Source organism: Marmota flaviventris, chromosome 3, assembly GCF_047511675.1.
Source record: "Marmota flaviventris isolate mMarFla1 chromosome 3, mMarFla1.hap1, whole genome shotgun sequence".
In the NCBI taxonomy this organism is placed as follows: domain Eukaryota; kingdom Metazoa; phylum Chordata; class Mammalia; order Rodentia; family Sciuridae; genus Marmota; species Marmota flaviventris.
The window spans coordinates 71371168-71394964 of NC_092500.1; the positions used below are offsets into that span (position 1 = coordinate 71371168).

The window sequence follows — 23797 nt, forward strand, 5'->3', positions numbered from 1 at the left end:
AAGACAAATAGACACATAAATAGAGAAAAAGCTAGGGCCCAGTGGATCTCCATCCCCTGATGAGGTATGGATGACCCAGAGCTGGCTCTGTACATTTATTATATTGGTTTTAACATCAAAGAAATTTTTCTGTGAGAAAGTTTCCTCAAAGCATACAGGATGAAGGATGAACTTTTGTGCAACCTAATTATAATTATCAGCTTGATGCCATAGTTCTCTACCCCCCAGGAAGCTAGCATCTGAACCTAGGTAATGTACTGATAATTTTGTGGCTGGCATGGAACAGGACATTCCCCCCAGCAACTGGGAAATCTCACATTGTTGCCTTTGCACTGAGAGTTCCCAGGAGGGACATTGTCTCTGTCACTGGACAGTTCAAGGGCCATGATTCACTTGCCAGTCCAATACCTAATAATAGAGTCTCCAAATAAATGAAACAAAATTGACAGAACTACAAGGAACAACTGGTGACTATGTAGCCAGAAATGACAGAATATTAACATACAAAATAGAATTAGGGATACAGTACATTTGAGTGCTATGAACAATTCAAACCTAATGGACATATATGGATTACTATGCCCCCCAAATGAAGTTTACATATACCTTTAAGCACATATAAAATACCTACAAATATTAATGTAATTCTGCAACCTGTATACTCAGAAAAATTAGAAGTTATATCCCCTGTGATTCAAATGTATGATATGTCAAGATCATTGTACTGTCATGTGTAACTAATTACAACAAATAAAAAAAAAGACACACAAAATATCTTGATTTTATACTGGGCCATAAATTTCCTCTCAATACATTTCAAAGACCTAAAATTACAGATAATATAGTAACTGAAAAAATTCAATAAACTAAAAATCAGTAGCATTATATATGTAAAACATTCCTTGTTGGAAATCATTCAGTTTCTTTTTCTTCCTTTCTTTTTTTGGTAAAAAATATAAGATGAAATTTACTCTCTTCAAATTTTAAGTTATAGTATGTTGTTAATTATATGCTCATTTTATAGCAAGTATTAAAAATTTTCTTCTAATATGATTAAAACTCTGTATGTGGGGTGGGATTCTGGCTCACTGGTAGAACATTTGCTTAGCACGCTTGAGGTACTGGGTTCGATCCTCAGGACCACATTTAAAAGAAAAAAAACCTAAGTGAACAAAATAAAGGTATTGTGAATATCTACAACTAAAAATATTTTTTAAAACTCTGTATGCAATGAATATCAACTCTCTGTTTTCCTTCTTCTCTCAGCCACTAGCAATGAGTTTGACTACTTCATATTTATCATATTAATTGCAGTCATGCAGTATTTGTCTTGCTTTTCTTGACTTATTTTGCTTATATAATGTAGTCAAGATTCATTCATGTTGTAGCATAAAATAAGACCTCTCAATTTAAAGCTGAATAATACTACATTTTCTTTGCTCTTGATAGATACTTGGGTTGTTTATATTTCTTAACTAATATGAATATTTCTGCAGTGAATATGGGAGTGCAGATATCTCTTTGAGATCCTTAAAGAAAAACTACCCAAAAGTAGGATAGCTAGATCACATGGTGGTTCTATTTTCATATTTTTAAGGATCCTCTGTTTTCCAATGAGGTTGCCCCATTTATATTCATATCAACATTATATAACAAGGGTTCTAATTCTCCACATCTTTGCCAAATCTTGTTTTTATATTTATTTATTTGTTTTTCAAAATAAAATAAAAAGAGACAAATTTTATCAATAAAATAAAAACAGGTGTTTTGTTATTGTAATAAATTATTGATTGTCAACTAAATGTATGCTGGTTGACACTACTAATCCTACTAATTACAGGTGTAAATTAACATTGCATTATGATTTAGATTTATTTTTTCCTGATAATTGGTGATGTTGAGCACCTATTCATATACATGTTGGCATTTGTGCCTTTTTGGGGGGTGGAGGGAGATATGCCTGCTCAAATTCTTTGCTCATTCTTTTCAATTGGGTTATTATTATTATTATTTGCTATTGAATTATAAGAATTCCTTATATGTTTTTTATATTAACTCCTTAACACATATATGGTTTGCAAATGTTTTATTTCCCATTCAGTAGGTTGCCTTTCACTCTGCTAATTGCTCTTTTTTACTATGCAGAAGATTTTTCATTGAATGTAGTACTATTTGACCTATAGTGTTCTTTTCTGCTTTTATTCTTATATTTTTGATTTCCTATCTAAAAGGGTATTACCAAGACCAATATTGTGAAACCTTTCCTTTGTAATTTCATGTAGGAGTTACCTAGTTTCAGATCTTCAATCCATTTTGAGTTGGTATTTATGTACTGTGTAATGGGTTTTATTTGTGTATGTTGATATCTAATTTTCCCATCACCATTTATTGAAGAACCTCTGCCCTCCTTGTCATGTATTTTACATCATGGTGGAGATCATTTGACCATGTGCATGTGATTTTTATTTCTGAGCTCTCTAATCTGTTTCGTGGTTTTGTGTCTTTTATATATGCCAATATCATACTGTTTTATAAGTTGTGGCTTTATAAGTCATGAAGTGAGAGACCTCTAACTTTGTTGTTCTTCCTGAAGATTATTTTGCTACTTGAGATTTTTTGTGGTTCCATGCCAATTTCATTTTTCCTTACTCTTAAAGTGATATTGGCATTTTGATAGGGATTGCATTGAATTTGTAGACTGCTTTGGATATTATGGACCTTAGAATAATGTTAAATTTTTCATTCTGTAAATATGGATGGATTTTTATTATTTTGTCTCCTTTAATTTCTTTAAGTGGTGTTTTATAGATATTGGTGTCTTTCACATCATTGGTTGGGTTTCTTCCTGAGTATTTTAGTCTTGACATTATGTTTTCACAATGTACCTTGTATATAAACAGCTAATATTTGTATCCTATAACTCAGCTATATTTGTGTATGAATTTTAATGGGTCTTTAGTGGAATTCTTAGAGTTTCTACGTATAAGGTGATGACATCTACTAACAAAGATAATTTTATTTATTCCTTTTTTAAAATATATTTTTAGATGTTGATGGATATTTATTTTATTCATTTTTTTATGTGTGATGCTGAGAATCGAACACAGTGCCTCACACTTGCAAGGCAAGCATTCCACTACTGAACCACATCCCCAGCCCCTATTTATTCCTTTTTTATGTGGATGCTTTGTATTTCTTTTTCTTACCTAATCTTTCCAATTAGGGTTTTTAGTACTGAGCTGAAAGAAGTGGTGAGAGCGGGCAATGTTGCCTTTTTCTTGATCCTAGAGAAAAACCTTTCCATGAGCTTTTTATCATATGGAAGAACTTTCTTTCTGTTCCTGGTTTATTGTCATGAAATGATGTTAAATTTTGTTGGTGCTTTATCCACATATATTGATATAATCACAATTTTTGTCCTTAGCTTAGTCAATATAATCTTTCAGTGATTTATTTTCATATGTTGCATTCCAGAGGAAATACTTTGTCATACATATAATGCTTTCAATATCTTGTTGAATTCAGGTTGCTAGAGTTTTGCTGAGGAGTTTTGTACATATATTTATTGGAAATATTGTTCTGTAATGTTCTTTTGTTGTGATGTCTTTGTCCAGCTTTGATACCAGTGTTATTAATATTGGTCTGGTAAAATGAATTTGGAAGTGTTCCACATTATTAAAAACATTTGTAGAAGAATTTGGGAAGGATTGGTATAAATTTTTCTTTAAATATTTGGTAGAATTCTGCAGTGAAATCATCTTGTCCTGGGATTTTGTTGGGAGATTTTTGATAAATGAATCAATATTCTTACCAGTTATAGATCTGCTGTGTGTGTGTGTGTGTGTGTGTGTGTGTGTGTGTGTGTGTGAGAGAGAGAGAGAGAGAGAGAGAGAGAGAGAGAGAGAGAGAGAGTTTATATGTGTGTTTAAGAGAGAGAGAGTGTGTTTGTTGGGATTAAACCCATCATTGAGGAGTAAACCCATGTCTTGTACATGCTAGGCAAGTGCTCTACCTACGACTGATACTTTCCCAGCCCATTTTGGGAGAACTAACTAAATTTCACAAGCTGGTCTGGAACTTGTGTTTTCTTGGTTTGGCCTCCAGGAGAGCTGGGATTATATGTGTAGAGCACCATGACTGCCTTCCATTCATATTTTTAAGTTTTTCATGACTCATCTTGACAGGTTATGCATTTCTAGAATCTATCCATTTCTTTCAGGTTATGCATTGTGTTTGCATATAATTATTCATAGTAGTCTCTTATAACCTATTTTATTTCTGTGACACTGGTTATAATATATCTATTTTCATTTCTGATTTTATGTGAGATCTCTTTTTTTCAGTCTGGATAAAGGCTCATCAATTTTCCTGAGTTTTCTTTTAAAAAATCAACTCTAAGTTTTATTGATTCTTTTCTATTAAGGTTTTTAACTCATATTTTCTGCTCTATTTTTTATTATTTTTTCCTTCTGCTAATTTTAATATATTTTTTTTTCATTTTGAAAAATTGAAATGCTAAGTGGATTTTTTTTTAGATAATTTTTTTCTCTCTTCCCCTCCCTTCCCTCTTTCCTTCCTTCCTTCCTTCCTTTCTTTCTTTTTTGTGGTATTTACTGCTTTTAAACTTCTCATGAGCAATGGTTTTGCTGTGTCCTATAAATTTTATTATGCTGTATTTTCTTTTTTATTAGCCTCAAGATATTTTTTTTTCTTTTTTTCTCCTTCCCTTTTCTTTCCTTCCTTTCTTTCCTGGATTCAGCCCAAAGGGTCACATATGCTACACACATGCTATGCACACAGTGACCTATATCCATTGCCCTGAAGATATTTTCTAATTTCCTCTTTTATTTATTCTTTGACTCAGTTTATTCAAGAGTTTGATAATGTCCATGAATCTGAGAATTTTCCAGTTTTCCTTCTGCTACTGAGTTCTAGTTGTGATTGGAGAAGAAATTACAATCTTTTAAATTTTTTAAGATGTGTTTTGTGGTCTATCATGATTTATCTTGGAGTACTTGAGAAGTATATATATTCTGTAACTGTTGCATACAATGGTCTGTATTTGTCTGTTAGGTCCATTTGGCTTAGCGTGTTCTTCAAGTCCACTGTTTAGTTACTGATTTATTTTCTGGATGTTCAATTTATTATTGAATGTGGTATACTAGAATCTCTTACTGTTGTTTTTCTACTATTCATTTTTACCTTTAGTTCTGTTAGCGTTTGCTTTTTATATATAAGTGCCCATTGTTAGAGGGGAGATTTTATATATATATATATATATATATATATATATATATATATATATATATATATATCCCTCTTTGCTTTTGATTACCATTTACATTGTATCTTTTACCTTCATTTATTTTCAACCTATTTGTCTCCTTAAATCTAAAACCAGTCTGTTGTAGAGAGCATATAGCTAGATAATTTTTGTTTGTTTTTTCAATCTATTCAGACACTCAGTATCTCTTGAATGGGGAGTTCAGTTCATTTACATTTAAAGTAATTACTACAGCTGTCAAAATTTTTACTTAATTTTAAAGAGAAATGTCATTTGAAAAGAATGAGATGCATTTCAACAAATGTTTTGTTCCAAAGTACAAATACAGGTGTATTTAATGAGATTTAATGCCCAGTGCTACAATTTATACATGTATTTCTCTGTCTCTATCTCCACTCTGTTTTTTGTCTCCCAACTTCTTTCTCATTCTCCTTTCATCTTTCCTTCTCCCTCTCCATCTCTCATTTTCTCTCCATTTCTGTGCATTTCCATTACTTTTATTACTTTTTATTTGGAGTTATAAACATACATAAGTAAACTAGAAGTTGAGAATCCTTTGGAATGAGTTTGGTCAGGTTCTTAACACCATCTGGTGAATTACTGGGATTGACATTTATACTAAAAGATCTCTAAATTGACAGTTGGTTTAGTCTATCTCAGTGATCTTTAACATTGGTTGAACATTAGAACAACCTGGATGCTCTTAAGAACAATTTATACCTGGGTATGTCCCTTAGAGATTCTAATATAACTGATCTGGGTTTCATACATTGGTGCTTTCAACCATTTCCTTATATGCAGGATTATGTAAAGTGAAGTTAATAATCACTGATATATTTCTTTTTTACCTAAGATCTGATCAGTGAAACAGTCAACTGTATTAACTGTAGCTAGTAAAACATGCAGAATCTCATCTTTTGCTCCAGATCTACTGCATCAATATTTGCTTTTAAATGAGACCTCTAGGTGATTTGAGGAAAACTCATCTACAATTTCCATTGGTAAAAAATAAAAATTTTTCATTGAGCTTGAGGCTAACCTTGTACATTATGTTTCTAAGATTATTTCATGCTAACCAGAGGTTTGTTTCTAATCCTGCTTATGTCAATTGTATTTATATTATAACTGTAATATTATTAATATCTTATAAATACATGCATAATATACAATCCAATGAAATATGAATTTGAAAGAAAAAATATATAGTTTTATAAAAATGCAGTTGAATTATTTGGAAAAAATCAGTAAACTCATGATACTTAAAAAACATGCTCTTATATTAAGTAACAAAACTATAAAATATTATGAGATCAAACAGGATTAGAAATATCTCTCTTCAGATTTCTGGGCAAGTATCTATCTTGCTCCACTTAAAAAATGAAGACAAAACAAAAACTTACACTAAAAATTTTATGCTAGGTTTCACATATGCTAGGGAAATAAATGCTCTACCACTGACCTTTATCCATAGCCCTCAGGATATTTTCTAATTTCCTTTTTGATTTATTCTTTGACTCAGTTTACTCAAGAGTTTTATGTTTTCTTTGTACATTCAAGACCACAATGAAATACAATTAAAATTAAATACTAAAGAAAAGTACTTCACATACAACCAAAATTGAGCCAACAGAATAGGAAACCAATATAAGTCACAAGTTTGAATTAGTCATAAAAAAGTTTCCCAACAAAGAAACTTCCAGGATCAGATGACTTCATTGCTGAATTCTAGCAAACTTTTAAAATGTAGCTGAAACTATTTCTTCTCAAATTATTCCAAAAACTTAAAAAAGTAGAAAACTCATTCCAAACTTGTTCTACAAGGCCACTTTTCTAAGACTCTGTTCTTCCTGAGTTGTCTATAGTTGTTAATGGGTATGCCCATTGTTTCCCACACTAGGCTGAATGGTTCTTGAAAGCAGGGAAGATGACTGCTACTACAGAGCCTGGGGACAGGAGGTTCTCAGTAAACGTTTCTCATTTTCATGTGTAGCCAGTCTTGCTGCATATCTTTATGAAATTTCTTTGCTTCTATTGTTTCTCATTTTGTTACTTTCTGATTTTCTTTGTCCTGTTCCATCTTAAGTCTACTTTTGAATTCTTCTGTCCCTGTCTGAAAACTCAGCTGTCTATTCCCTCTTCATGGTACTGTGCCTTCTGCTTGTCTTATTCTACACAGATCTTGCTTTCTTAATTAACCTTGAGCTTCTTCTCCTCCCTTGACTCATATTGGTTGCAGAATAGAAGAGCTTTTTAATATACCTCTCAGGAAACTTTTCTGCAAAAATGTCCTCCTCATAGATCTATCTCCACAGTGTTTTCCCCCTTCTTGTTTTGCCTGCACACCACAGGCTGTTCTGAAACAGCATAGTCACAGTTTCAGGGTATTTATGCATAATCTCTTAATTGAATACTAATATGTGTTTATAGCAAAAAGCATAATGCTTTACAATTTACAAAGCATGTTACATTCAGCATTTTCACTTTAATATCAAAGCAACATGTGGCTAAAAGGTACCAGTTTTAGAAAAAATGTTTCACAAAGTTAAACCAAAAATTAGTTCTTCTTTTGACTGAATTCACTGAGTTTTTAGTGGTAAGAAAAGATACACAAAAGGACTAACAGATGGATTCTAGTGTTGGTTTTGAAACTGACAATGTGTGAACATTTCTTTATTATATTATACATTATATTTTCTTTGGAAAGTGATAATGAAACCTATCACCTCATGTGTGTTTATGTTCTATCACTTTAATAGTATTTGGGTACTGACAAAAATTCTGTATTTTCCTTCAAATATTTACCTCCACTCATTAAATTTATTTTTCTTATCTTCAGGTAACTAAATGTGAATTGATTACATTTTAAAGACACCATTCTTTGGCATATGAGCCAGGATCAAGAGTAAGACTAGTGATGGAAAGGTACTTAAATCAAAGGAATTTCAGAATATGTTTTAGGTTGCAATTTCAAGAGGTAAAATTAAGTTAGAGTCAACAGCGCAGAATCTCTCCTGCCAGCAGTAGCCTTAGTCTTTGTGTTGGTATCCTTTAAATATCCAAATTTTGTTTCCCCAGTATATAAGTCCTCTAACCCAAAGGCTGATCTGGACCAGATATTTGAATTTTTCCTCTTGTTCTATTCTGAAACTTATTTTTATCATCCTTTGCCTCCTAACCCCTCACTACTGCTATATTTGTGGCATTTCATGGCCTGTTCTCTTTTTGGAAGAATAGGCTACTGACCTGAATTAAGGCCCCCTAGGAGAAGCACTCTGGTTTTTTAGAAGCCCAAGGACAGGGAAGGGTTGTACAACTACTCCTGTGATCTCATTTCCTGAACTCTAATATTAGTTTTGCAAACAACTAAATTCCCAAACAATTAATGAGATTTAGTTAAAGGAAGCAATCATGTATAATTAATGAATTTGTGAATTATTTAAGCACTCTGAACTTCTGTTCATTTTAAATAGCATTCACTCACAAAAATTGGTGTTACTGAGGGGAAGGAAAATGTTTTGTCATCAAATTGTCCAAGCAGACTTCCTTCGAGCATGTTAACTTGTATTATTTATATTAATAAGGTAGTACTATGACACTAACCAGCTATTTTCTTACTCTTAAGACAAACCTGCTCCTATTTCAGTTTTTTGATCATTTTATAGAAAGGGCAGAATCTTTGTGTGAGATCCAGTAGAACCTTTCTCATAAAATGCAAAATCCAAAGATGAGGCCAGATGTAAGGGAAAAGTGAGGTTTAAAAAGGAATTTTAAACTTATTTTAATTTTTCATTGAACAGGAATCTGGGTGACAACTTACCAAAAATAATTGAATAATCCTTGAGGGTTTATTATCAGGGCCAGTGCTAGGTGCTGAGTCATTCTAAAGATAAACAGAACATTGGCCCTGTCCTCAGATGGGGAAGTTAAAAATGCATACAACTAGCTAGAAAAAAGAAGGTGTTAAGAACTGACTCCAAATGAGTCCAGATTACAAAGAAAAAATTCTGGGATAGAAAAATGCAGCATAGCTGATCAGAGTCCTATAAGAATATTGAAAAACTTTTGAGATTCTTTTGTTTGAATTTCAGTTTGCCTCATGCATGCATTTATTGCACATTATTTTTTTAAAACTACAATAAAAGAAATGTACATAATTATAGTTAATGAAATATTTCCTGTCCATAGATTTCCATTTGTATATCACCTATAAATAACTGTCATGTAAGCTCAAAAAAAAAAAAAAACCTGCTATTATACATGGAATTTGAAAGAACTCTCTTAAAGGCAATGCAGATTTCAAAAAACATATAAAACTCTGACCTTAACAGACAACTTAATTAATCCAAAGATCACTGATACTTGGTGTTTTCAAAAAGAATTTTAAAGAAACTGTAAGTCTTACTGAAGTGACTTTGCTGGCTTTCTTTTGGGTATCTATAATTTTTAATTACGTGTTGGATCACTTTTAAAGGTGTTGATACCAGTTGGGAAATTTAAAGTAGATGCATCCATTTTTGATCTACTAATAAAAAGGAAAAGCTAAATGTGGATTGAAAGATGAAAATTTTAGCAGTGAAATATGATATGCTCTGTTGCTTATATATTCTAAAATATTTTGAGAGAAATTTGGATAATTCTTTCTACACAGGATTATAGAAGTTGATTTAAATCTCATTAGAGGAAATTGTAGTTGTTAGCTCTGCAGTAATGACCAGTAAATTAGGATTTTAATGTATAGTTTAGAATTTTCAGTTTTGTTTCTTTCATTTGCTTTTATCATAAGATGCACAATCCAAAGATGGGACCAGAGGTAAAGGAAAAAGTGAGGTTTAAAGAAGATTTCTTAACTTATTTTAATTTTCATCAAACAAGAATCTGGGTAAGAATTTACCCAAAATAATTGAACAAACCTTGAGAGTTTGAGATTTTTTGTTTGAATTTCAGTCTGCCTGAATCTGTGTTTCTTAATCTGTGTTATAAATTACTTTTCACAACTGATGGCTTTCAAACTGTATCCATACCATCTCATGCCTTTCAATTGGCTCTTAATTGTATTATACTTTTAAATGGGGAAAAACAAAGTGAAAAGAATTCATATTAGTAGTTTCTGCTGACTCCAATATAATTATGGTATTAGTAACTATGCAATTTTCAGTGTTTAACTTAACTTTGGTAAAACATTTACACTAATTATTATATTATCCTATTAAATTTCCCCAAGTCCTTATGAATGTCCTCACTTAATGCTTGAACAGGCTGTGCATTGGAAAGCTCTGGGTGAAATAATTCACATAGACCATGATGTAAATAGTTTCCCCTGGAGTTATGCAAACAACAGCATCTACCAGTCACAATAAATAAGCATTTGACATTGGTTAAAAGTAATAACTGAAGAGTTATGTAGTGGATTTGTCTGATTTTATAGGAGTCTAGTTTATTAGTCTGCAAAGTAAAAAGCCTGTTAGAATGGATTAACATACATCTCCCTGAAACTTCATACCTTAAAATATATAAAGCTTCTCCATCTAATAAAATATAAGTAATTTATTCAATCAATCACTCTATATAGGTTTTTGAAAATATGACCTAATTGATTAAATTCTGTTTTAAGCTGGTAAATAGTTTGAAGTAATAGGAATCTGGAGTATGTCACAGGAACTTAATGTTATATATATATATATATATATATATATATATATATATATATATATATATATATAAAATGTGTGTGTGTGTATATATACACACACACATACATACATACATACACACACACATGCACACTTATGGACATACAACAAAATTGTGAAATTATAAACATATGAATGCAATATTTTTTACAGAAGAATTCAATACAGTAAAAATAATTATTCCATTTCTATATTGTTAGGAAGTGACTTCTTTTACTTATACTCTATTAGAAAAATAAGCAGGCAGGTTTTTTTTTTTGTTTGTTTGGGGAATTCTAGAGGTAGTTCCATATTTATTGTGATAGCCTCAGTGATTGTTCTTTTCTCTAAAACTTTGACTCTGATACCTACATGGGCAGACCTTGGTTGAAATCAGGATATAGAGCTGGTCTTCTTGCCTTCCTGTGTTTAGACACTTGATCTTCCAGGGCATAGTTTCCTAATTTTACCCTGTGACTGCCCGTGGGCCTTATTTTGATAAGCTGCTCGGGTTTTCCTTGAAGTAGACTTATCTTTTAAAAATCTGTCTCTTTTTTTCTCTGCAAAACTTGTTTGTTCTGTGTTCTACTCTCTTTTAGACCTTCTCAACAATGTATTCTTGTAAAGGAGACCTATTAACAACCTATAGTGAGTTATTCTTCCAGTGCACACCATGCTCTCAGTTTCATTCTCTCCTGTTTTGTACTCCAGGAACTTGACTTCTGCAGACTGCATCTCTCTAGTTTCCTTGATAGGCAGGAAGTTTTGTGTAGGTTTTGCCAATGGGAGGCACTGGCAGGAAATTGAAAGGCAGGAGAGAGGGGCTTTCATTTTTCTTCCCTGTTCTTTCTTTGCACAGTTTGAGTCTCTGCCAGTAGCTGTGCTGTCATGATTACAGCTCTCCCTAGGCAGCCTCTCCTCCGTAACTGTGGCTCACATTGGACTCCAGTAAAACCATTTCTTCCTCCTGTTCCTTAGCCCTAGTGTGCCAACAACTTCCTGTTGTTACCAGAGTTAGGGTCCTTGATCAGCCTTTGTTTGTTTTCTTAACCTTGATCCAACTGTTCCCAGAAGTTCACCACACATTTTCCTATGCTCCTCTGGACCTTATGGATTCTTCAATAGAATTTCAGTTTGGCTTTTATTGAAATTAGTTGGTGAGTCTGTCTGCCCTATTAAATAGTGAGGATGCAAATATGTCTTATTAATTTCAGAACACCAGTACATAGTAGAATATCTGCATGTAGGTGGAGTTCAGTCCATATTTGTTAAATGTATGAATAGAGTAATATGACTATTGCTCTCTCATTTTTCTTTTTGAAAAGTCCCACAACCATTCTAATGGTGTTTTCATTATTTCTTGCAGTGTTTTCAGAACTCATTACAGCTTTTCTCATTCTCTTCACATAAAGCCTAGGGAAAACATACCCTACTGTCATTACTGAATATTCCATGTAAACCTTAGTATTACGGAGAATCACAGCAACTGATCAAAAAAATAAATGAGACGAAATGTACTCATTTTGGGTTTACCTAAGCCAGGTTCACCATATATGTACATTGCTTGAAAGGAAAAAAACTAATGATCTCATTTATTTTTGTGCTTTCTCCCTTTCTGCCAATCTCCATTTGGTGCCCTATTGTCTCACAAGATGCATATTTTGAATTAAGAGTTTAGAACAGAAGATCCATCTGCTCTGAATGAATATTAAATTATCATAGGCTTTGTATAAGGAGAATTTTCCTTGTATTTTGTACTGATTCCCCCCCCCCTTTGAGTAAGAAAGACTTAGAGCAATAATTTTTATCTTCTACATATCCTTGGACTTGAATAGGTTGCAGTTATCAAGTCATTTAATAGGCTTAGAAACCTTTGAGTGGCAGGTGCTGAATAGAAATAAGAAAGGTTTTATTTATTCTCATTATCTTATAAAATTCAGTACTTATTAAGTCTAATTAAACATGGAATGTCAGAACTTGATATTTTGAGTTTACTGGGTTTCATAAGAAAAGAGCATATTCTAAATTACACATTGAAGAGATATACTTTGCAATCAATTGAGTTCATTAAGTAAATGCACATGTTATTTTAATGCATGATATTATAGATAATATGCAACTGACATATCTGTAGTTTTCTTTTGAATATTCATGAGTGAGCAAATTTCAGTCAGCCTTTAAGTAATGTAATTTAGGCAAACAAGTTGTATTCTTTTCCAGCAAGCTCCAAAAAGTTTAAAATCAATTGGTTGGTAGGTATATATTATGTAGTCAAATTTGTTAATAAAATCTGAATAACAAAATCAGTTGAAGGCTGGATCTTTAAAATATATGCATGGTTTCCAATATTTTAATGTGTAGCTTTAAATAATCAGTTATTCTTTCAGTGAAGATGAAAGTTGGGTTCTACTGTGGGTATTAGCATTGTACAATAATATATTGAAAGTAATAAAAATGTGGCTAGTTTCTATGTTGGCAATTATTATTGGTAAGTTGATGCTTTTAAGGAAAATTGGGTAATATAAATTCCAAAGAGTGAAAGAATTACTTCTAATTTATGTAATGGAATTAAATGGAAATGCACATATTCATTTCGTAAAATCTATATGACTGAAATAAAAAGTTGCCTTTAGTAAACATGGGGAAGAAAGGGTCAGAATCTGTTTGCATCAGATGATCACTTCCACTGAAGTAATTATCTTGGGCTGATCAGATAATCACTTCCTTGAAGTAATTATCTTAGGGTAGATCTAGATGTTATTAAGAACTGAAACATATACAACATTGTGCACCCTTCAAAGAAAATAATACAAAATTATAAAAGTGAAAGTCAGTTTTGAATCTTAGAAGGGGCCTAAGGCAGAGAAAGATCCTGAAGATTAGGCTTCATTAACCTCAAGGTAAACCTTTCCTTTGTTTAAGTGAATCGATATGGGTAGTGTGAAATACTCCCTTCAAAATAAGCAAACAATTTTTGTTGGGTAAATAAATGTTCCCATGAATTGTAAAAATTTTGCAAGTTTAAGAAAGAAATTATTTGATGCTTTATGCACTTTTATTAAAACATGTTTTCCCACTGATGTTGTATTTTAAATATCTATACCATTGGTTGTAAACAAGGCAGGCCCAGATTAAATCATCTCAGCATCCTCATGTCAACTCATATTTACACATGAATAATAATAATAAATTGTAAAATATAAAGCTTTCATTTGCTAAAATTAAAATAGCTTCTTTCTAATTTTCTGTTTTAAAAGTCTGAAAGTATGTATAAAAATGGACCTTCTTCATATTGTGTTGCCAGTGATTTGTTGCCAAACTAAGTGCTGCCTAATATGTTATAAGTAGGGCATCATCTTTCAGGCAATAATTGTCTGTAAGTCTGACTTTTGACATTTCTTTTTCAGAGTCTTATTCTAACTTGCTATCACTTTTTAAAAAAATATTTATTTTTTATTTTTTAGCTTTAAGTGCACACGATATCTTTATTTTACATTTATTTATGTGGTGCTGAGGATCAAACTCAGTGCTTCAAGCATGCTAGGCAAGCACTCTACCACTGAGCCACAATCCCAGCCCGTTATTACTTTTTTTTGTACCTTATTTTACTCTCTCAATTAGCAAGATGCTAATTTACATTTACATATACCTTATGGTAGACTGGATTTAGGTTTATAGTCATTAAAATATCTAGAAAGATGTGAGAACACATGAAATACTATTGCAAAATGATTTGAGTACCTTGAAGCTATTTTTCCTAATAAAACATCAATATATGTATTTTTTTATTCCAAAGCAATATGCCAGTTTCAAGGAAGAACCTACTTTGAAGGAGAACGAAATACAGTCTATTCCTCTTCTGGAGTGTGTGTTCTCTATGAGTGTAAGGTAAGGAGATCCATTAGTCTTTCAGAATTATTTGAATTATATAATATAGTGTTTCTTTAAAAGTTCACCCTTGTAATAACATGTGTTAGTCAATTTCTCATTATTGTGACCAAAATATCTGACAAGAACAGCTTAGATGAGGAAAGACTTATTTTGGCTCATGGTTTCAGAGGATTCTAGTTGGTTAGCTCCATTTCTTTGGGTCTGAGATGAGGCAGACCATCATGGCAGGATGCTATGGCAAGGGAAATCTGCTCAACTTATGACAGCCAGGAAGCAGAAAGAATGGACTGGTGATAAGACAACCCTTCCAGGGCATGTTCCCAGAGACCTACTTCTTCCACCTAGGTCCCACCTCCCGGTAGTCCATTTAGCTTTCAATGGGTTAATCTACTGATGAAGTTTAGACTCCTTATGATCTAATCATTACCTAAAAGCCCTAACTCTGAACCTTGCTTCATGAGGGATCAGACTTCAACATATGAGCTTTTGGGAGACATTCTACATCCAAACCATAGTATACCATCTTAAAATTATAGTGTAAAAAGAAAATTCAAAATATCAATTATATTTATTTTTGGTACCAGAGATTGAACCCAGAGTTACTTAAACACTGAGCCACATCCCAAACTCTTTATATATATATATATATATATTTTTATTTTGAGACAGGGGCTTGCTAAGTTGTTTAGGACCTCGCTAAATTTTTGAGGCTGTCTTTGAACTTGTGATCCTCTTGCCTCAGCCTCCTGAGCCACTGGGATTATTGTTTTTTCAAATAAAGTCATTCCCATTGTCTTTTTAAAATATATATTACTAGTTATAAATATTCTTCACAATAAATAAAAATACTATTCTGCTAAATTAAGGCTTTATGAAGTTGTCTTATATTTTACAAATGCAAATCAAGTCCTTATTTTTTGTTGTGAGGAAAATGTAGTTTTCTGTCTGTTGGGATTTTCACTCAGGTAAGAAATATCACTCAATTCAATTAAAAACAAAACATGAAGGTACCTAAAAAATTTAACTGTTATAAGGACATGAGATTGATATTGATGTTAATGTCCTTTTAGGAGTAGTTAAAATTATGTAAAGGGGAATTTCCTACAATTTTTTTTGTTTTGGTCTCTTGAAATATGTTTTTGAAGCCAATGTATTTCTCTTGAACTTTGTTCCTTGACCTACTATCTTAAAGCTAAATATAAAAAAAATGAACCTTTCTCATGTAGTGTTGCCAGTGATTTGTTGTGACCCTAAGTGTGAGCCATCATATATTGGGCAAGTAATTGGCTGTGGGTCTGCTTTATGCCATTCCTTTTTCAGAGTCTTATTTGGACTTAATATTGTTGACTTTTCATATATGCTTTTTATAAACTACAATGTTATATTTCTTGAACAAAATATTATATCTCAAGTCATTTTCAGTCAGAAGATAACTACCTACAAATGAGGTATCTGCTTTAGGGTTACATTACATTCATTCTTTAATTTTCTTCTTGTACATGGATTTGGGAGATGATTTAGCATGTAGAGATTATGTAGGGAATAAAATAAATGATTTTCTTTTCTGGCACCTCTGATACACTGTGATCACCTATATGATTATTAAGAGTTGAAAGAAGGAAAATCCTAAAAATTTTGTCAGGATAAATCAAACCTGAATGAAGATCCACTTTATGCATCTTAATTTGAAAATTTTTTGAGATAGGAAAGGAAGAGATGTGAAGAAGCAGAACTGTGACAGATTTCATTTCTAGAACATGAAATCTGTGGTTTCTTCATGTCCATTATAAAGCACTAAAGCTGCTTCTTTTGGTTTTAAATCGGCTTTCCTATGATGTTGGTTACATCTTAAAGATAACAGAACTGAGGCATAGAAACATTAAAATGAATTACTAAGTCTGTATTTCAAGATGGAATTTTCTCTATCAGCATCTCTACACTAATGCTGTTTCAAGTGGAGTGAGTCCATCCCACTATAGATATAAGAATTGGAAAACTTAGAGTGAGATCTAGTAACTCCAAAATGAGAAAGAGAATCAGAGAAGTAGTTACTTCAAGGAGGTAGAAAACTTTTGTCAGCTGCTTTTTAATGGTAATCTCTAACTTTTAAACATCAGTTCTAAATTTAAGAATCTTGAGAGCATTTGAAATTTTTCTTCTTCAATGTGTGTGTGTAAATCTTTTCATTTGACCAGAATATATTGTATAATAGTGATAATTGTGGTATAGAAATTTCCTCAGAGAGGTGCTTATTTGATTTTAAATGTGCTATAAATTTACTTGATTTTTAGTTGTCCATATGTAGGCAACACAGCAGGTGCTGTGTTAGCTTTGCATCACTGTGATCAAAAACACTGAGAACAACTTAGAGGAAAGTTTATTTTGACTCATAGTTTCAGGGCTTCAGTCTATGATTACTAATTCCATTGCACTGGGCCTGAGAATGAGGCAGAACACCATGGTAGAAGGGTATGGCAGAGGAAAACAATCCAGAATGTGGCAACCAGGAAGAAAAGTGAAAGTAGGGAGGGGAAGAAGGAGAGGCGGGGGACAGGAAGGAAGGGGGAAGGAATTAATGGGCTGAGGAAGAACAACTTCTCCAGGGCAGTCCCCAATGCCACCTTCTCTAGCATGCCCCACCCATCAGTCCATTCAAACTAGAGTGACTCAATTAGATCATAACTATCATAATCTAATCACTTTACCTCTGAATATCCCTGTATTAACTGGAACTTTTGGGGCTTCTCATATCCAAAATGTAACAGGTGCTCAATAAATATTAAGTGAATGTTATCTTCTATTTGTTCAAATAAAAGCACCATTTCTACTCTCAGAACACTGTGCTGTTCAATAGAAATATGATCCAAGTCACAAATACAATTTTTATTGATCTAAATTTTCTATATTTAACTCATATCTAAAACATTATAATTGCAACATGAAATCAATATAAAAATTATGAATGAAATATTTTATATTCCTTTGTCTTATTCCATCTTCAAAATCTTGTGTGTTTTTTACAGTTATAGTATTCAAGACTCACATGTAGCTTATGGCTATTGATTGGACAGCACAACTCTATTAGATCATCATAAGCTTTTGACATTATTGACTGAATTCTTGACATTAAGAATTTCCATTGTTTTGTGTTTTTTCCTCCCCTTCAGACCCTCTTAGCTCCTGTATTTACAATTTTAGATAATTGACAGATCTCTTATGCTTCCATTTTCTGGACTGTCAACTTCAATTCCTGTTTGTTCTTTTATTATCAGTTTGTGGCCTTGAAAATATGTAATAGGGATGATTTTAATAATAACACAGAACAACACTGTGGTTTACAATTACCAGAACCCTTATTACTGTCAAAGTGAATACTGACTAGCATTCGACTCCATGGTATGTACATGTCTTCTTCTACCTTTTTAATAACAGACTAGGATTTGGAGAAAGTCCTTTGCATAAATAATTCAGGAAAATGCAGATATTGAAATGTACACTTATTCCATGAAAATAGTACTTACAGAAATGGTACCGAAAACTTCAAGCTATTGAGCAATAATTAAAATGCAAGGCTGCAAGTTCTAAGAGTTAGTAATGCAATGGTAAGCATAATACAATTGTTAATGATCCTTGTTCTTAAGAGATTGGAGATTGACAGTATAGAAGCCAAATGTTTGCTTTTAGGGCAGGACTATTACAGTTGGTCAGAAAAGTAGTTTCTATTTTGGCTTCTCCTTGAGAAGGATTTAATTTGTTTTGTTTTCTAGAACTATAATTTTATGTCAATGTATTCTTTCATTCAAGAAAAAGTTTTGAGTGCCAACAATGTGCCAGAAAATGTACTGGAAATTCATTTATGAGAAACATTAATTCCTGTCTTCATATTCCTTAGTTTTGTGAGAGAGCACTGACATTCCTTACTGGAATCATCTGTGACAATATCTGTGTGACAAAACTTTATAAGAAAACTTTGAAATGACAGTGTTTAAGAAGCTCAGTTTTATTTGCTTTTTTTTTTAGAGTAAGCCACTGATATAATTCAAACTGTATCTTTGCCACAGTTGTTATCCGGTTTGCACATGTGTTATAAAACTAACAAAATGATTCAGGAATATCCCAGATGTTTGGCAAATTAAAGTCATGGCTGCAGTGTGCTGTGCTATGATTCCTAGAGCTGCTTGTCCATTCTGAAGGCTTTCCAGTTGATATTTAATATTATTTCTGAAGTGGAGCCATGACCTATTTAGAGGTTCTCAGGATGAAAATTTCACCAGCATGTTAAAAGAGCCTTCTGAGGTGCTGGATCTGTGATCGTCTTAGTTAAGTATTAATTATGAAATTCAAGGTGTTTCTTTTCTGTTGTCTAATAGGACCAGACCATGAAACTTGTTGAGAGTTCAGGCTGTCCAACTTTGGATTGTCCAGAGTCACATCAGATTACCTTGTCTCACAGCTGCTGCAAAGTTTGTAAAGGTGGGACTTTTTTTTTTTTTAATAAAGTAAGACGTGCAGGAGAATCAATGGAACAGGAAGATATTATGTTAACTGATATAAGTCAGGGACACAAAGACAAATGTCACATGTTTGCACTTACATGAAGAAGCTGAAAAGTTGATCTCAAAGAATTAGAAAATACAATGGTGGTTATCAGAGCCTAGGAAGTGTGTGAGGGAGGGTGGAATGGAAAGAGGATGGTTAATGGGTACAAGAGTGCAGTTGGATTAGAGGAACAAATTCTAATGTTTTATAGAACAATAGAATGACAACAATGAATTAAATATTTCAAAAGACAATGAATTAAATATTTCAAAAGAGCTATAGATGATATGATATATGTGTGAAGTGATAGATAAATGCCAATTTTTCTAATATGCTTGTTTTAGTCAATCTTTTCACCTCTGTGACTCACAGACCCGACAAGAACAATTTTAGAAGAGGAAAAGTTTATTTGCGGGTTCATAGTATCAGAGGTCTCAATCCATAAACAGTAGGCTCCATTCCTTGGGGCTCAAGGTGAGGCAGAATATTATGGCAGAAGAATATGGTAGGGAGAAGCGGCTCACATGATGGTCAGAAAGCAGAGAGACTCACTCTCCAGGTACAAAATATGTACCCCAAAGGCACACCTCCAGTGTCCCAGCTCCTCCAGCCACACCCTACCCACCTTTAGTTACAGTTAATTTGATCCTGTCATAGGATTAATTCACTGATTGGGTTAAGGCTGTCATACCCAATCATTTCTCCTTTGAGCCTTCTTGCATTGTCTCACATATGAGCTTTTGGGGGACACCTCATATCCAAACTCTAGCAATGATCATTACACATTGTATCCATCTGCTGAAATGTCACACTTCTCCTTTTAAATGTAGACAATTATTATGAATCTGTTAAAAATATATTTAAAATGTATGTATAATCATCATTATAGGAGGGTAGTACAATCAATATGAAATACAAACGTTTATAAACAAATTATTACCAAAAACTAATAGTATTTTCCTAAATGCTTTTTATATTTCATGTCATGGCATACTTGCTGAAGTGAATCAGAATCATGATTGTCCTAGGCATTTCTACTAAGTGTCTTTACCAGTCTGAAGTTCTGAATTTCTAAATGTGTGTGGTTAGTCTGAGTTAGCACAACCTTGCTGTTGAAAGTTATATAACAATGTTGAATTAATTATCTTGTTGACATTTACTATTGCCTGACAATTATTTTTTTTCATTTGTTTTTTTTATTTGTGTTCAGTTTGTTTCTATAATTGGCCTCATACTTTCCATATGACAGCTTCAATTCCATTCTTCACTCATAGGCTTTTAAACTACTGAGAAGACAGAGACTATCATCAGATATGTATTGCTGGTTGTGCTGCTTCTGAGATGTCAGGCCTAGAATGTAAAAGTAGAAGGGACTTAGGGTTGTAGTCCAATATAAGACAACACCAAAATTCAAGCTATTAAGAAACATAATGGGTTGACTCAGGAGGCAGGGAGTTCCCTTCATTAAAGATTCTTAAACTTGGCATCTTATTATAGATTCAAGTAGTGAACTAAGCACTAATTACATGAAAACTCTTTAAAATCCCTGCCAATCACAAAATTGTATGCATCTTTCTGTATTATGTTGAAATTATGTATTTGTGAATCTGTCTCCCATAGCACACTATGTACTCTGGGGCAGCTGGATCATTATATGGATTTCTATAACTTAATACCTTGTATGATACCTGGGATGTAGTTGGTGCTCATGATAGATGTAGTTCAAACTGCAAACAGCCTGTTTCAAATAAACTAGTACAGCTTGTTTGAATAATTACTTTTATGCAGATACAAAGCATATAGGTTCACTAGAAAAAAGTAAAACCAAGAAATTTTATACTACTTGTAATATTTTGTTTGTTTTAGTCTAATATATTAAGAGTAGATATAAAATCACCCACCCCCATTTTTAACAATGTGATGCACTTTGTTTTTGTTTTATTTTTTTAAACCACTTTTCCATTTATTCAGTGAAGAATTTTAAGTTACTGTTCTGCATTAGGATCTTTGAGAATTACAAAGTGATTTAAGACTTGGTCTGCCCTTCAAGGAGTTTCTAGGGTAGCTCTTAGGATCTGAGGAATACTTCCAAAAAGAGTAACTGTCAAGTAAAAATATAATGAGGGCCATTAGAGTTTTCATGCTCACAATGCCTGAACCAGTGCCTTGCACATTTAAAACAGAACAAAGAAAGAATGGTCATTTCAGACATTTGATCGGGGACTCCCAATTTGCAACTTGACTAGAGTGTGTGGCGGCCAAAGGTAAGCTATAGCAGTGATTCTCAAATTTGCATATGCCTACTGATAACTTAGAAATCTTATTAAAATATAGATCCTGATTCACTAAGTCAGGCCTGATAATCTGCAGTTCTAATATTCTGCCTGGTGATACAGATGCTAATGTTAAGCAGAACCTCTCTTTGAGTACTTACCTATTGCTGCATAACAAACTGCTCCTAAATTCAGTGACTTAAAACATCACTTATTTTATTAATAGATCTTAATATTGTAGGTCAGGAATTCAAACGGGGCTTAGTTCTACTGCTCCATGTGATGTTAAAAGGGGTCACTCTGTGCTGTTTACTTGGTAACTGGGTAGACCTGGGAGGTTCAAGATAGTCTTACTCTATGCTGAGCATCTTGGTAATATATGGGAAGCAATATATAGCCAGAATTGCTTCCTTCTACACGTGATCTTAGTAATTTTCCCTGGGTTCTCTCTAGCAGGATTGTAGTTAGACTTCTTAAATGGTAGGTTGGGACTTCTAAAGATGAAGTCTAGAACTGGCACACATTCCATTGGTCAAAGCAGTAACAGGCCAGCCCATATTCAAGAGAAGTTTAAATAGACTCTACCATAGATGGAAAGAGTGGTTAAAAAAAATGAGGGGCTGGGGCTGTAGCTTAGTGGTAAAGCTCTTGCCTCACATGTGTGAGGCACTGGGTTCTATTCTCATAAAAAAATAAAAATAAAGATACTATGTGTTCATCTACAACTCAATAAAAACTAAAAAATAAAAACAAAACAAATGGAATCTAGGTTAAAAAAAATGAGACCATAGTTACCTTTTAGAAGTGTCTGGGTGCTACACAGGGATTAGATACATGAATAGCATTAAAGTTAGCTAAGGTTGAGTAGGGTAAAGTTTTATTAAAAAACTAAGATTGGTGTCTTGAAAAATTGTGCTCTATATGTGTAATACAAAATGAATTGCATTCTGCCATCATATATAACAAATCAGAATAAATAAAAATAAATAAAAAAGAAAGGAAAAAAAAAGAAAGTTCAGAAGATGAGCAGGTACAAAGATTGGAAAAAAAGAAAGGAATCTAAGATAGAGCCTTTCAGGTGCCAAGAGAGGCCCTTTGTACATCCATTTCCTTTTTAAAGGAGCCCAATATATTACACAAAGCAAACTAAGAATGGAAAAATTAGTTATGTAAATTGTGATATATTCAAGTTGTTTGCAGTTTTAAAAATTAGTGTCTACATAGCCCACTTAAAAATTGAATGACAAAACATACTGTGACATGTCCCTACTGCCAGAGATTCTAAAATAATTGATATGAGAAGGGATCTTGGTATCACATCCTTTAAAATTCCATGATAAATTATTTTTTCTGCAGCCAGGATTGTGAACTCCTGCCTTAGATAATCCTCAAATGAAAATTGAACAAGTTGATCCTTCCTGGTACATTTAATACCATTTATAATAAAGATTGCATCTGTTTCTGTCTTCAAATATGCAGAATACATAAACAAGTTCTTCTGGCATTTTATGACTTTCAAACTAAAAAAAGAGTCCAGTTCTTAAGTCTTAAATTTTGAGTCAACTCCTACACAAAAGTTGTGACAAATTTATTCTTAATAAAATTGGTCTCCTGTTTCTATGCCTGTTTGCCTAATGCTAAAGATGCTGTGTTCATATCTAAAATAGTAAATTGTTCAAAAATAGTTAGTGAATATTCCCTGAGGTCAGAGCATGAGATGAAAGTGTTGACCTTTCTACCAGAGGCTTGGTCAGTGGTCAGAAACCAAGCTGTGTACTGAAATAAGGCTCCAAATTGCTAGGCACTAAGCTGAGTTTCCCTCCAAGACTGTTTTCTAGGTACCCTGCAGCTGGCTATCTTCTGCTGTAACAGGTCAGAAGAAATGAGGCAAGAAAGTTTTTTCTCTTTTTTCATATTTGAGAGCCCTTTCAAGGAAGCTTATAACAAATAACAAAATACAGATTCAGTGATACAGAGAGGACTCTTAGAGTCAGAAATAATATATATATAGCTTTACATCTGTATTTCTCCCTTTCGCCTTCTTCTTCCTTAGCACCCCCATTCTCTGGTTTTAGGACTAAGTCATGTTCACTGCATGTCTCACTTTAATTTATTATTTACTTCAATATACCTCGTAATTA

The 23797-nt window shown here is 32.9% G+C and overlaps 1 protein-coding gene across 1 annotated transcript in view; it reads left to right on the forward strand.

Annotated features, from left to right (window-relative positions):
• Nell2 (neural EGFL like 2) overlaps positions 1-23797 on the forward strand; it is a 384451-nt gene that overhangs the window by 157044 nt on the left and 203610 nt on the right. The window contains exons 10-11 of the mRNA XM_027934141.3: positions 14750-14841; positions 19215-19317. Coding sequence (XP_027789942.2) covers positions 14750-14841; positions 19215-19317 — 195 coding nt within the window. The remainder of the gene's footprint in view (positions 1-14749; positions 14842-19214; positions 19318-23797) is intronic.